The sequence below is a fragment of the Hibiscus syriacus genome, unplaced genomic scaffold, assembly GCF_006381635.1.
Source record: "Hibiscus syriacus cultivar Baekdansim isolate YM2019G1 unplaced genomic scaffold, ASM638163v2 tig00116939_pilon, whole genome shotgun sequence".
Classification (NCBI taxonomy): Eukaryota; Viridiplantae; Streptophyta; class Magnoliopsida; order Malvales; family Malvaceae; genus Hibiscus; species Hibiscus syriacus.
The window spans coordinates 1,202,396-1,218,722 of NW_024063477.1; the positions used below are offsets into that span (position 1 = coordinate 1,202,396).

At 36.2% G+C, this 16,327-nt stretch overlaps 1 protein-coding gene across 1 annotated transcript; it reads right to left on the reverse strand.

Annotated features, from left to right (window-relative positions):
• Positions 1–15,087: 15,087 nt before the first annotated feature.
• LOC120188247 (secreted RxLR effector protein 161-like) lies at positions 15,088–15,621 on the reverse strand. Its single transcript, XM_039191733.1, has one exon. It carries the CDS (start codon positions 15,619–15,621, stop codon positions 15,088–15,090), a length of 534 nt encoding a protein of 177 aa, XP_039047664.1.
• Positions 15,622–16,327: the final 706 nt, after the last annotated feature.

Consider the following 16,327-nt stretch of genomic DNA (forward strand, 5'->3'; position numbering starts at 1 on the left):
AAAAAGAGTGTGTCATAATGAATTCTAGCACAAGTGTTCATGAATCAATCAATTTGACATCTCGAGGTGATCCTCTGTTTGGGAGATCTTAATATAGAGGAGTTGTTTGCAGATTTGAAATCTTTCATAAACTATTAGTCTTTCAAAAGGGTTTATTTATCGGATGCCCCAACATCAAAATGCATTTGATCTGCCTTTTCAGGTTTTCAACTCAAATCCTTTCCTTAGTTTCAAGATACCCTTTGTAGATTTTCATCTTGAACATTTCTCTTGTTTTCTTTCCTTTTCTTTTTCTTTTCTTTTCCTCTTGTTTTTTTCTCTTTTCTTTTCTTTTTCTCTTGTATTTTTTCTTAGGCATAATATTTCTTGACAGAGTCTGAATTTTTTTTGTTTCTCAACACTCTTTCGTCAATCTATGCCAAAATAAATGCTCCTCCAAAAAAAGCCTTTTTGACAAACGTATGACCCTTCCCAATTGGGCATCTACTTCCTGAGGAAATCGTTTTTGATTGGCAAGATCTTTTAAATCACTAGATCCCCCTATCAAAACTCTCTTGGACGTACTTTCTTATCATGAGCTCTCATCATCCTTTTTTGGTACATTTTCCCATGACATATAGCTTTCAGTCTCTTCTCTTCAATAAGATTCAATTGATCAACATGAGACTGAACTCATTATGCTTCATCTAACTCTACTTCTTTCAAGACTCGAAGTTATGGAATTTCAACCTCAATGGGTACGATTACCTCTGTTCCATATACCAGAGAGAAGGGCATTGCCCCTATCGATGTACGCACGATCGTCCTATATCCATATAGAGCAAAGGGTAATTTCTCATGCCAATCTTTGTAAGTTTCTGTAGTCTTCATAATGATTCTTTTGATGTTTTTGTTCGTTGTTTCTATTGCCCCATTCAGTTTTGGGCGGTAGGCCACAGTATTGGCATGTTTTATCTTAAACTGTGCACAGAGTTCATCTATCATCTTGTTATTTAGATTAGTAGCATTATCTGTGATGATTCTTTCTGGCAACCCATATCGATAAATGTTTCTCTCTTTACGAACTTGAAAACTGTAGATCTTGTGATAATGGAATAAGAAATATCAATTGCCACTAAGATGAATCGATGCCTATTTGAAGCTTTTGGTGTGATTGCCCCAATGACGTCCATACCCCACATGGAAAACGACCAAGGCGATCTCATAACATGTAAAGGCAAAGGTGGTGCTTGAATATTATCTCCATATATCAGGCACTTATGGTATTTTTTCACATAATTGACACAATCTATATGCATCGTGTCCCAATAGTATCCATACCTCATGATCTTTCTGGCCATAGATAAACCATTTGTACATGTTCCACATGTTTCGCCATGCACATCTTCCATTACACTTTTTGCTTCTTTAGCAGTCACATATCTTTACAAAACTTGATCACTGCCCCTTCTGTATAATATCTCTCCATCAAGGAAGTATCCAACTGACATTTTTTTGATTTTTTTCTTGTCATTTTCAAATGTACCTGGAGAATATGTTTGGTATCTCATATACTGTAAGATATTGTGGTATCATAAATGGTTATCCATTCTTTTTCTAGAAGATAGCAATGTATCGGGGTTTAATACACTTGCATCTTTATTGGAATCATTCTATCTTCTTATTAGCTTTAAACATCACAGACAATGTAGCCAAAGCTTCATCCATTTGATTGTCTTCTAGAGGAAGTTATCTGAATGTGACATCCTTAAATTCTTTCAATAGTTCGAGGACTAAATTTCGATATTAAATTAGTTTTGAATCATTTATCTCCCATTCTCCCCTTAGTTGATACATCACTAATGAAGAATCTCCATATACTTTAAGCATTTTGACCTTTTTTTCAATGGTTTCCTTTAACCCCATGATGCATGCTTCATATTCTGCCATGTTGTTGGTGCAAAAGAATTCCAATCTACTTGTGAAAGGATAGTAGATTTCTTTTGGGGAAATCAACATTTCCCAATTCCTTTCCCTAAAGTGTTAGAGGCTCATCAAAGTTCAATGTCCAAGATTTGTTGGCCATTTAGCTTTATTCTTCAGTAAAAATACAAATCAAATCCTCATATGGAAAATTGAAGTTTAGAGGCTAGTAATCTTCTGAGGCACGACTCGTAAGAAAGTCGGTTATGGAGCTCCCTTTTATTTCCTTTTGGCTCACATAGAAAATATCAAATTCATACAACAACATCTTCCATCTAGCCAGTATGCCAATAAGAGCAGGAGACTCCATCAAAAATTTTAATGGATCCATCCTCGATATCAACCACGTGGTGTGGTATAACATGTACTGCCTGAGTCTTCGGGTTGCCCAAAGTAAAGCATAACACAACTTTTGAATCGATGGATAGAGAGTCTCGCAATCAATGATTTTTTTGCTCAAATAATAAATGTCTCTCTCCCTTTTTACAAACTCGTCATGTTTCCCTAGCATGCATCCCATTGAATTATTGAAAACCATTAAGTAGAGAATTAGTGGCCTGTTAGGTATTGGTGCTACTAGTATGGGGGCATTGGACAAGTATTTCTTGATAATTTCCAGAGTCTATTGGTATTCGTCATTCCATTCCTCATGATTATACTTCATGAGAAATTTGAACGTCGGATCGCACTTATCGGTCAGCTGAGAAATGAATCGAGATATATAATTTAGTCTTCCAAGGAACCCTCAAACTTCTTTCTGCGTACGAGGTGCTGGAAGATCTTGAATTGCCTTGACTTTATCTGGATCGATCTCGATTCCTTTCTGACTCACCACAAAGCCAAGTAGTTTCTCGGATTTTACCCTGAATGTGCATTTGGCTAGATTGAGCTTTAATTGATACTTTTTCATTCTATGGAATAATTTTCTCAGATTATGTGCATGCTCCTCTTCTGTTCGGGACTTGGCAATCATGTCATCCACATATACTTCAATTTCCTTATAAATCATGTCATGGAAATGAATTATCATGGTTCTTTGATAGGTTTCCCTAGCATTTTTCAACCTAAATGACTTCACTTTATAGTAGAAAGTCCCCCACACTGTTATAAATGTGGTTTTCTCCATGTCCTTAGAATTCATTTTGATATGATTATACCCCGAAAAGCCATCCATGAAGGAAACCCATGAATGCCCCGCAGTGTTATCCACCAGAGTATCTATATGAGGTAAGGGAAAATTGTCCTTCGGGCTAGCCCTATTAAGGTCTTGATAATCTACGCACATGTGGACCTTCCCATCTTTCTTAGGTACCAGAACTATATTGACTACCCAGTCGGGATACTTTGCCTCTTGAAGGAAACATGCATCGATCTATTTCGTCACTTCCTCTTTGATCTTTAATAACATTTTTGGCTTCATTATCCTAAGTTTCTATTGAACTGGCTTGCATTCTGATTTAACGGGCAACTTATGGACTACTATATCAATGCTTAACTTGGCCATATCTTGATACGACCATGCAAAGACGTCTTTAAACTCTTGAAGCAAACTTATCAATTCTATCCTTATTCATGTGGATAGAGTATTGCCAATTTTTATCTCTCTCTTTACTTCTGTTGTTCCCAAATTCACGAGATTTGTTTATTCTTTATAGGGTAGAATATGTTTCTCTTCTTTTTTCATAAATCTTAATAGATCATTAGGAACTTCACAATCTTCCTCATCTTCGCACACATTCCAGACACAAAGGTCGCTCGAAATTTATGTTGTAATTGGCCTCAGGAACATTTATGCTAGTATTATTGTGACATCTACATAAAATTTGGCTCGGATGTATTGGAATGTAAAGAACAAAGAATATAAAATAAAGAATATGCTACAAAGAACGCGATTCAAAAATGCCTAGAATGAAAGTGGTTGCCATTTGAGAAAATAAGAAAAATGATCTTTCATTAATCAATTTTGGTAACATTGAGTTTTACAAAAAAATTATTTTAGATACTTTCAAAATGCTAACACGAGTTATCTCTAGGCATTACTTTGAGTTAGCCAGAAAAACTACAGGGAGGTCTCAGCCATCCGGTTGTCGAGTTCTTTACCAGGGAAGCAAGGACGAATTCCAACTAAAAACTTTCCAGGCTGGTTTCCCCTGGTGATCATGTTGACATACAGTCATTCCAAAGCTTATATTATAAATTCCTCTTCTTTCGTCAACTCCTCAATCCTGATGGCACTGGCCAGCTGCTGCTTCGCGTCGTATACTTCTCATTTAAAAGAGTTCTTTAGAAGAGGGAATGCCATACATTCTCCAGGGATATCCTCTCATTTCATACTAGCTTTTCTTGCTTTAACCTTTTTTCTCAGCTTTGGGTTATGTTGCTTGAATGTGAGCTTAAACCCGAGCCCAAAACAACCCCTCTTCAATTCGATAATTATGGAATGTACCATTCCCTGCAGATTCCTACCTAGTCCTTTACCGATCTTTGCCCCTCTTCCCCAGAGTTTGTTTTACTGCCATCTTTGTACAATCAGATAACACGGGGCATGAAATTTTGCTTCCTTTGGCTATATATGTTGCATTAATGAACTCTAAGGCCTTGAAGGAGAATTATAAGGCATCTTTATTGACATCAATATATGGGGCATCGGATGTTATAGAAGTAATGATTTCTTCTTCAGCCCCGATGCTGACCAACTTCCCATCAATAACGAATTTTAATTTATGATGTAGAGATAGAGGAACTACCCTTGCAGCATGGATCCATGGTCTCCCCAATAAGCCGTTATAGGTCGAGTAGATGTCCATCACCACAAAGTTAATGTTGTAGATGGTAGGCCCAATTAATAAGGGTATCTCCATTTTCCCCATCACATATTTTTTGGGTTCCATCGAGCACCCTGATGACATTGTGATAAGCTCTCATGTAGACCCGCTATCTATTAGAACCCCTAACAAGACATGGATATGGCAGTGAGTGATGATATTTAAAGCTTTGATGGATCACATTCCTCCTTTCGGGATCCCATCATCAGTGAATGTGATATAGTTATATGCAGCTATACATCCCACGATTCGGTCTAACTTATGTGTTGAAATATCCTCAGGGACGAATGTCTAGTTTAGTACTTTCAGCAAGGCATTTCGATGTACTTCTGAGTTGATTAGCAAATCCAATATTGATATTTTGGCCTAATATTTGTGAAGCTTCTCTACTATTTTGTATTCACTATACTTTAAGAACCTCAGGAATTCATGACCCTGAGCTTCAATCACTGGCTCATTAATAATTGGTGGAGATTCTTCATTAAAGATTCTTGGTACTACTATCGCCTTGGCTTTGGCTTTTGCCCTGTCTGCCTCTTTGGACGTTTCAGGGGAGTAACATCTTTCACTCATCGTGAAGTGGCCTGCCTCACTCACTTCTTCCATAAGTGACTTTTTTCCTCCCCTATTCTCTCAGAGGACCTCGATACTTTTGGTATAAATACACTTACTGCATAACTCCAAGGAACCTATCGTGTGTCCTTGAATGGGAAATGAGACAAAGTTGTAATCACAACTTTAGGAGTTATAGATGACAAACTCTAGTTCCTAGGCATAACTGTGATGATCACAGGCTTTCTCATTCCCTGTATCCTATTAGAGCCATCCATCATACAAAGATCCATCTTTCGTTGGCTCTCCTCTTTATTAAAGATTTATAATTCACCATTGTTCGTCACCTCTTGAAGTAATTCTTGGAATTTGTAGTAATTCTGAATGTCATGATCCTCCTTTTGGTGATACTCATAATACAGTTTACGCCCAATATGTTTGGGTTGGAATCACCCTTGATCATTGCTGTTGTTCATAGTTATTTGAACACACAACTAAGAGGAGAACTAACTTCTGATACATCCCTTTTTAACTTCCTATATTCCTTTTTCGTCCATCATATTAACTCCTTACCCCCGTGATTGGGCAGAGGCTGAGTGTTTGCAGCTGATTCTTTGAACTTCAGGTCTCCAATGTTGATTAGATTTTGCATAATCTTTTTTAACGTTAGGTAGTTCTCGATGTCATGCCCAGAAATCCTTGCATGATACTAGCAGTGGGCGTTGGTATTATACAAATGAGGGTAAGGCGACTGTAGTGGAGTCAACTTATAGGAGCGTACCAAATATACTTTCAATAGCGAGGTATATATTTTAGAATATGACACTAGCACATGTGAGAAAGTCATCCTCATAATCTCTTTCCTTAGCCCTCTGTTCTCATGGGTATTCACTTTTTCTGCCCTAGGCTAGGTGAGCGTAACACTAGCCGCGAAGTTTTTGTGGTAAATGTTTGTATGATTCACCTTATTCTCCTTCCTTTTATAAAAAGGCTTCTTTGACCCTTCTCCTCCCTCAATCTTACAACTCTTAATGGCATTTTCAATCAGTTCTCATAAAATGACCAGATCAGTAAAATTCTTAGTGGTATTTACTAACAGATGCCCAAGATACGGTGTCTTCAAGGTATTCAAAAAAATGACGGTAGTCTCATTTTCTAGTAGTGGGGCCTACACCTGAGCTGCCAAATCAAGCCATCTCTGGGCGTACCGCCTAAATGTTTCATTCTGTCATTTTCCATGTTTTGCAAAGTCCATTTGTCAGGTACTAAATCAGTAATGTGATGGTACTACTCCAAAAATGCCCTGGCTAAATACCTCCATGATTTGATGTCGGATTTGGTTAACTGGTTGTACCGCTTTGCAGCCAACCTAGTCAAACTATCCTGGAAATAATGTATCAACAGTTTTTCATTCTCAGTATAACCTTCTATTCTTCTACAGTACATAATGAGGTAAACAGAAGGACATGTGGTCCCATCATTCTTTTTGAAGTCTGGTACTTTGAACTTCGGGGGGAAGTATAAGAACAGGGACTAAGCATAGCTCCCCTTGCACCCATTCCATAAAATGGCTCTACTTCTACCAACCTTACCCTTTCCTCCAGACTCTTCAGTTACTAGGTTATCTCACTATTGACCTTCTCTTTTTCTGTTAATTCATTAAAGTCGAGATGTAGCTCTTCTATACCTGATTCGACAGGTATTACCCAAGCAGAAGGTGAGTAGTTTATTGGGAATGAGGGTTCTATGTGGTATTGTTGGTTGGTCACATAGATTCCAGGTCGAGTCTCCTTTGTATTTGAATATCGAACATAAATGTGCATATGTGTAAAACCTAGAGGATGCAGGGGATCTAGTGTAAAACCAGATGGGCGCTGAGGGTCGGATGTGTACCCAACTAGGTGTAACGATTCAGGTCCAAAATCTGGGGGATGTGAGGGTTCTTGATCAGACAATGTTGATTGATCAGCAGTGGCCTTTCCGGCCGTCGAATGCTTTTTAAATATATCCTCAATCTTTTTCAGAAAGTTGAGTTGTGAGCTTGCCATTTCTACTTTAATTTTATTTAACCTTTTTCTCATTTCTTCTTGTGTGTCCATATGATATTGCTCGATTCATGCTAGTCTCTCTTCTATTTTTCTGGTTGACTTACGAGTACCGTAGGGGTGTGAGGTGTATGCCAGGATCACTACAAATGATCGAAAATCATATTTTATTATTTGGTGTCTTTTTAAATGAATGTCAAAATACATGCATTAAGACTTAAACATTAGAGAAACATGAAAATACAAGTGTAATGATATTGATTCCAAAATAACTAGTTCATTCAAAAAGTTAACAACACACAATGCCTAAGCACTTCAGGCAAAGAAAGTACATCAAAAGAGAACTATATATAATATCTAGCCCTATCCTTTAACTTCTCGAGCTCTATCATCATCTCTATAATGCATCGCTCTTCTTCAGATTCTGGAATCACAAAAACTCTTAAGGCCGCTGCTTCTTCAGACAACTCAAAGACTTGTCAAGCAACCATCCTAGCCTGATCTACGGCTTTCTCCATCGCTTCATGTTGCATCTGAATGGTATCATTAGCTTGATGCAGTACAATTCCCAGCTCTTGATTAGTCAAAGATTGTCTTTATTCGAGCTGTTAGATTTGTTCTTGGCATCTTTGTACTGTTGCTTCCAGCTCAACAATCTTTATCATCAAAGCTTCTTCCAACTCAGCTATCATTTTCTTCAAAGTCTCATTCTCCCTTCGAAGAAAATTACCATTGCTATTGTAGGGGTTTTGAAAAGCCTCCTCCAAACTGATTAGTTGTGATTCGAGTTGTTCAATTTTTGCTCGCCTCTGCGCTAACTATCTATTGGCTTCATCCTTTTGTTCCCTTAATCTTTGGGCATGCTGGATAGCTCGCTTGTTTTCTTCATGGCTTCTTCTTATGCTTCTCTCCACTCTATCGAGCTTCATCTTCAAAGCCTTAGCAGTATGATGCAGACCTTTGGCTTTCATGTTCTTCTCTAAGTCTTTGAAATCCCCATATCGCTTTATTAGTTCGAGTTCCCATATTATCCTTTCATCTGAGAAACTTCTTTGCTCCTTTTCTCTACCCAGATTCATCAACCTAAGTTTTTCTCTCAATAGCTCAGCTTCAGTCGGGAGTATTCTTAATCGTTCCTCCATGGTTAACCCATCTTTAAATTAGGTTTTGGGGTGTTATCATTTATCCTCCCTGTCTTCCAAACCTCATAGGTTGGTGTGAACACTGGCTCTATCATCTTGAAATTCATAAAACAAGACTTTTACCAAGCAGTGTATATCTTCGAGATTCGATTTCGGTAACTTAGGGTAGAAAAAGAAAACTATGCCTCCTTCAATCCATGAGTAGATGATATGAACTGTCGACACTAAACTGTCAAAATACTACCAAGGGGGTATAACCAACTGCTCCCCATAGCCTGTGCAACATAAAAAAGTTTTCATTACCGCAACTGTACATTATGTCTTCATTGGGCAACCAATACACTTTCAAGACAACTGCAAAGTCTTTCATATTTCGTAGGGCCTCAATCCAGTCTTTTCTTTTGCGAGGTTCTGGAATTTATCACTTGTCAAGGAAATCCACCATAGGAGAGAAATCTAATTGATGTCTTCGAGCCCAACCTTTTTCAACTGTCCAGGAACGACTCCACTATCATACCAGCAATAGCGGTACACAACCATTAAATTGACCTCCACCTGATCGCCTACACTGGTTTAAGGACATGAATATTTCTACTAGGATGGTCGGTGCAAGATTTATTTTCCTAGCAATGACTTCGACAAAATCTATTATGGCAATATCGAAGTGATCTTCATTTCTTGGGAAAACCACCAAATCATACAATGCGAGTGCAAATTGATCTCTCTTCTTCTTGGATGGTTCTTGCTCATAAATCAAACTTTTTAGTTTAGCCCATGAGATCCCATCATTCTGAATATATTCTTCGACCTATTCTTTAGTCTTTCCCGTCAAAGTAACCATATTGGTTGTAATCCTTTGGGTTGGATCGCCTTAGTGTAAAGTGAATGCCTTTTGACATTTGGTTTGTTAAGTAAAACAGTATATTCTTCGAGGGTAGGGGTCATATCTACTTTTCCAAATGTGAAGCAACGGTAAGCAGGATTCCAATATTTAGCCAAAGCTTAAACCACTATTGCATCGGTTGGTACCCTCAGTAACTCTACTATATCCCCGTAGGCTTCTCTGAATAACACATTCTCAGTCTCATCCCAACTAGCCCATATTCTTGATAACTCAGCCCAATGTGCTTGCTTGACACTAATAATAACCTTTTCTAGCATCACAAATTCTTCACCCGCTGCAATACTATCCCAAACCATACTTGCTGATTCTCTGACCACGTATGAACTTTTATTACATTCTCGGTCCTATCGGAAGTATTGTAGCCTTAAGCCTTTTTTACAGTAACTGGATGATTCGGGAATCAATATCTTCTATACTGAAATGAAAATGATACATACAATCAAGAAACAAAGAGATGGGTCAGTAACATTTGATTAATTCAAATAATTCAAAGAATAATTAATGCGGGCTAGCGAAATTTAAAGAATATAAAACACACCAAAGAAAATTAAAACCCTAACTACATGCGTTCTAATTCTCCTAGGTTATCCAAATGGCTCTAGCGGGATAGGTTTACTAAATTCTCTACATGAGGTTGGGTTCTATCAAAGGTTTTCAAGCCATCTATACAACCTATTAGGGTTGACCCCAATTCTGGCCCATTACAAACTTAAGAATCGGATTCGGCTCAGGGGATCACACCACTAAAAGCATATCTCGGATCTGATATTCGGTTAGGTAACTTAGGATCTTTCCAGAGATACTTTATCAGACCCACACAAGGAAGCCCAATCCTCCTCATGCATTGTGACGTTTCTCCCTACTTCGATAAATCGAGATCGAGCTCGGGTTTAGAGCTATGGTATGCAACAGTCCTAAATAATCTCACACAAGTGTAAGCATTAACTAGAGAGAAAATCTTTTTGATTTGAAATAACATAACGAACTATAAATTAAATAAGATCGAACTCATAATTTTCATAATCCTAAATTTAGGGTAACCAACCCGTGGCTCGGCTCTCAAGTTGTTTTAAAAACAAAACGTCCCCAGCGGAGTCGCCAAGCTGTCGACACCGTTTTCATCCGGGAGGTGTAAAACTCATACCGACTTGGAGGTTTTCATTGAAAAGATTTTTGAAATATGAGGAGTCGCCACCAATCATTTAAGGAGCGCTTGGGACACCACAAAAACCAGGTGATTTTAATAAAGCATTTTATTTTTATCAAAATACCAAGCTTTAGAGTTTACGAAAATCTAAAAATCAGGATCGAGAGTCAGTTACGAGTGGGGAATGATTAACACCCCCACAAGCACCTAAAAATTGGTACATAGTTGATTACCTTATATTTAGAATCAAGAATTTTGAGTTCGAATTTTATCTAATTTAAAAATCATCACGGATGCAAATGGTATTCGTTTATTAATACCAATAGCATTCACCCCCATCATAAATGTGGGAGATAAGCTATTGTGCCTAATAAACAGACATTACCTTAATTTCAAAAATCATGATGCGGTCTTGAAAAGGATGTTGACATATTTCGGGAATCACCAGTAGTCACCCTTGAGCACACTTGTGGGATATATGCTATTGAATCCCTAATAAGTGAACATTGCCTTAAATTTTTAAAATAAAATGCAATCAACAAATTTTTATTAATCCTGATTAGACTAAGGGTAAATTAAGGTTCTTTCTATCCTAAAGTGTCAAGTTATGAAAATTAAAGATCTTAGAGGCACAAACCTAGAAATGTATGTTGTAATATTAATCCTATTTGATTTTAATCAATTATTGAATCGAATAATCGATATGGTCCTTTGAGCATTTAGGCGAAGGTCGACTCAAATTATTCCTAAATTAATAGGATTATATTGAAATCTAGCTAAAAGTGGAGGCTCTATTTAACATATTTAGTTATGTTAATTTAAAAGTCTAATTGAAATTTTAGGGACTAAAGGGTCAAAGAACTAAAATACAAAGTTCTAAAAAACTAAAAGTTCAAGGGCCTAAATCAATAATTCCTAAAATTTAAGGACTAATTAATAAATCAAAATTCTAAGAATTATCTAAATTAACCTATTAGAAATTAAGGGATTAAATTAAAAGATTTTTAGAAAATTAGTCTATGATTAACAAATTAAAAGTTCAAACAATCGACCCAAGTAATCGGACATCTTATGCGAAAAATCGGCTCTAATTGCTCCCTAATTAAAACTAAGGTGCCATCCTAATTACTAGATCTGATTTGGTTTACCAACCTAATATAAGGACGAAATCTAAAAGACTAGTTAACTAAAAACTATGAAATACTAAATCGAATAATAAACCAAATTAAAAAAATTAAAATAAAAACAAGCAAAAATATCAAAATAAGGATTAAATTGCATGAATATTAAATTACACGGATTAAAATAATAGAGTAAACATGTAATAAGGGCTAAATTAAAACGAATTAAAATTTAATGACTAAATCTAAACAAAAAATAAAAACAGGTTAGTGACTAAAATGTAAAAACATGTGAAAGTTGTAGGGACTAAAAACTAGTTATATGATTTTTTAACCTAAAATGCACTATTAAATAAAAATGCAAAAATTAAAAAATTAGTCAAGCCAAAATTAAAAAAATTAAACAGTCACTACATATGACCAAAATGCGAAAACATGCTAAACTTAGAGGGACTAAACAATGAATAAACCAATAATTACATACATGCAAGGAAAAGGGGAAATACCAGGTTCGGTCCCTACAGGTGACAGAAATGTAAAAATACGCTAAACATAGGGGGACTTATGCATGATTTTACCCTAAACTCTCTCCACAAAACCAACATTTCTTATTTTTTTTAATTTTTACCCGAAGTCCTAAAAAAACTAAAAACCTCTCCCCTCTCCCCTTTCTCCCTCGACCGACCCGTTACCGGCCGTTTCTCACCGTCGCTCCAGCCACCACACACGACTGTCGAAAAACCTAAACTAGCCCAAAATAGCCTAAATCTCCAAATCTACCACCCTATACTCCTATTTGGGACAAAAAAAAATGAAAACCTCCTCCTAAACGTGAAACTGAACCCTCGATTCTGGACCTCCTCTCACTCTGACCGTCGTGGAGATGGACCGACACTTTGGTTCATCTTCCCCCTTCAAGGAACCACTCACTCTCCTCTTTTACTTTTACTTTATTGTAGATTCTTTGGTTATTTGGTTTTTCAAAACTAAAAAAAAATCTCTTTTTTGTTGTTATTTGAAACTAAAAAGGTTTTTCCTCTTTTTTACTATTGTTCGAAACTGAAAAAGTTTTTTTTATTTGAAACTTAAAAATACAGAAAGAAAAATAATACCTTGAAACTTTGTTTTTTATTGCTTCTAAAAAGCGGAAATCTGAGATCCCTTGTACACTTTTTGGATTTGGGTTTTATACCCACTATTACAGAGTTTTCAAAAAATAACAATGGTTACACATTTTTTTTGGTTATCTTTTGCTATATTGCGTGAAGTGTTGGAGCAACTTGGTGGTGGTGTGTTGGAGTAACAACCTCCCTTGCTTGGTGGCAGAGAACGGCATCAATTGAGGAAGCAATTGGGGCTGCTACACTAAGGCTAGGGTTAGGTTTAGGTTAGGCTCCAATTTGGGCCCAAGTCGGGTTTGGTTTGGGCCTAGTTGGGGTTTTAATTTGGGGCCTAGTTTGGGTTTTGATTTGGGGTCTGGTTTGGGTTTTGTTTGGGCCTAGTTCAGGGTCTAGTTTGGGTTTTATTTGGGCCTCGTTCAGGTTTGTTTTGGGCCTGGTTTGTAAATGGGTGTAATAATAATAATAATAAATAAAAATAATGGAATATATATAATGAAAAAATCACGATTACAATCTAATATAAGAGTATTAGTTTTACGTTTTTTAGGACCGTTGGGTGAAAGAAATCAAAGGCTGAAATTAAATCATTATTTTTTTCAGTGAATATCTTCTCATTTCCCTTTTAATCTCAACATTTGATTTCTCTCTTTCAACAATCCTAAAATAGTGTAAAACCTTTAATTTTACACTGGATTTAATTGAATCTTGCCCATATATATATATATGTGTGTGTCTGTGTGTGTGTGTCTGTGTATGAGTTTCATTTTTAAGAAAGAAATATAGTCACTGACGCAATTGCTGGATTAAAATATATAATTATGGGCATCTATGTTAATTTTAAATGTTATTAACAATATGATATAAAAATTAAGTGACCATTTATGTTACATGTGTCATAAGTATTAAAGTATCATGAAATAAAAATACAAATATCATAAGTTATATTTATAATTTGATGATGGGTAAAATTATAAATACTTAAAAGACTGATCTAATATCTAGTCTATATAAAGAGATAGTAGTTCCAAAAAAATAGGTTAACTTGTATTATTCTTACCCATTGGAGAGCTTTTACAGCGAGAGAAAACATATCTTCTTGAAAGTTCACAGCCGAAGAAAAACTAAATAGTTTTAACCTATCAATTAATTAAGCTATGCTTCCGCATTAGTATTTTATTCTTAATTATTTAACATAATAGATCTTGAATTTTAAGTTTATATCAAATAGATTTTGGTTCTAATAATTGCACCTTCGTTCCATAGAATGTTTTGTATTTATATTACTTTAGAAACAAATTAATTGAACCATTTGTTGATCTATTATCAATTACACTAATCATATTTTCTGTTAATTAATATCAAAATTAAATAAAATTAAATAAACCAAATTCACTCTAGAAATTTGGTTTTTTCTTTGACTATGACCATGTATCCAACCAATTTATTTAGCAAGAAAAAAATGACTAAATTGAAGAGAAGTTGTAGGAGTTTTAAATAAATAAATGGAAGGTTCCATGGGAACCGATGATTAGAGCAGATGGTAGCCTTTCTAAAGATCAACCATAGGAAAAGGGTATTATTTAAGATTTTGGTAATTATATATACTAAATGTTGTAGTTAGTTAATTATAATTAAATATTCAGGTCCAAATTATTTGAACATTTATTATTTCAGTGTGCTCGTAAAAAAGGGTTTCTCACCATCAAACACACCAAGCTTTGACCAACCCATATTTCATATTATTGTTAGTATTTGTTGGAAAATAATGGTTTAATTGAATAAAATTGATACTATTTATAATAAGCCATGTCACTTGGTGAATATACTTATTATAATAAGTCATGTCTGTTGAATTTTGTTTAGCACAAATGCCTTAAATTTTCATTTACCAAGAGCCACGTATATATGGCTTCTACAAAAACCTGCTAGAACATTCCATGTGGTTATAGCATACTTGCCTTGCTGACATACTATCCCTAACAATCAAATAACAACTTATTGTTATTCAAATAATAGTTAACATTCTCCCTACTGTCTATGGGCTCCAGAACTTCACAATAGACATTGAGATTGCAACGAAACAGAGAAAAATAAGCCCGAGGAAAAGGCTTAATGAATACATCAACTTTTTTATGTCGAGCGAGAATATAATTGACACGAACACTATCAGTAGAAACCTTATCATGAATGAAATGAAGGTCTAATTCAACATGTTTCTACCAAGAATGCAGAACAAGATTGGCAATCATTGTTATCGCAATCGTATTTTCACTCTAAATAAAGGGAGTTCTTAAGGACAAAATCCCCATATCTATCAACAAGGCTTGAATCCAAAACAACATCGGCCACAACATCAGCAAACGCACGGTATTCAGCCTCAGTAGTCAACCGAGAGACCGATCGTTGACACTTGGAACCCCAAGACACGAGATTAACTCCAAGAAAGACACAGAAAGCAGATATCGAATGACGATCATCGACATTGATTGCCCAATTAACATATATAAAAGCTACCAAGTGTAAGCCCAATCCAGCCTTGAAAAATACTAAACCATAATAAAGTGTCCCATACAAGTAACGCAAGATGTGTTTCACGGCCGCCCAATGTTGAGTGCAAGGCGCATGCATGTATTGGGCGACACGGTTGACACTATATGCAATGTCGGGTCGCTTGTGATTTAAATATAGAAGAGCTCCAATAACGCTCTTATATAATTGAACATCTTTTAATGGGTTCCCTCCATCTTTGTTAACCTTCGGAGAAATGACCATCTGTGTTAGAACTGGCTGAGCATCACGCATGCTAGTTCATTCTAATAACTCAAGAATAAACTTCTTTTGTTGTAAAATAAGAGAATGAGTAGTCCGCTGAACCTCAAGCCCATAAAATTATTTAAGTCCCCCAAATATTTTAGAGAGAATTCTTAACTCAATTACGATACAACGCTTTCAACTTCAGTCTCATCTTGCCCAGTAATTATGATGTCATCAACATAAATGAAAACATAGGTGTAAGATTTCCCTAAGCGATAAATAAACAAGGAGGCATCATCTTGTGTCCCATGGAACCCAATTTGACCAAGAAACATACATAACCTCGTATATCAACTTTGTGGTGCTTGCTTACGTCCATACAATGCCTTCTCAAGTTTGCAAACAAGTCGCAAGCCATCAACAGAAAGTTATTCAAACCCAGGAGGGTGCACCACGAACACCTCCTCACGTAAGTCCCCATTGAGGAATTCATTATTCACGTCAACCTGTCGTAATTTCCACCCATTCATGACAGTTAAGGATAAGATAACCTTTAACGTGGAGGGTTTGATAACTGGGTTGAACGTATCATTAAAGTCGTGTCCCAGAACTTGAGCGAAACCTTTCACCACTAAACGAGCCTTATACCTTACAATAGACCCATCAACATTTTTCTTGATCCGGAATAAACAGTTACACCCGATTTTCATTCGATCAGGAGGTAGCGACACCAACCGCCATGTACCCTTATCAA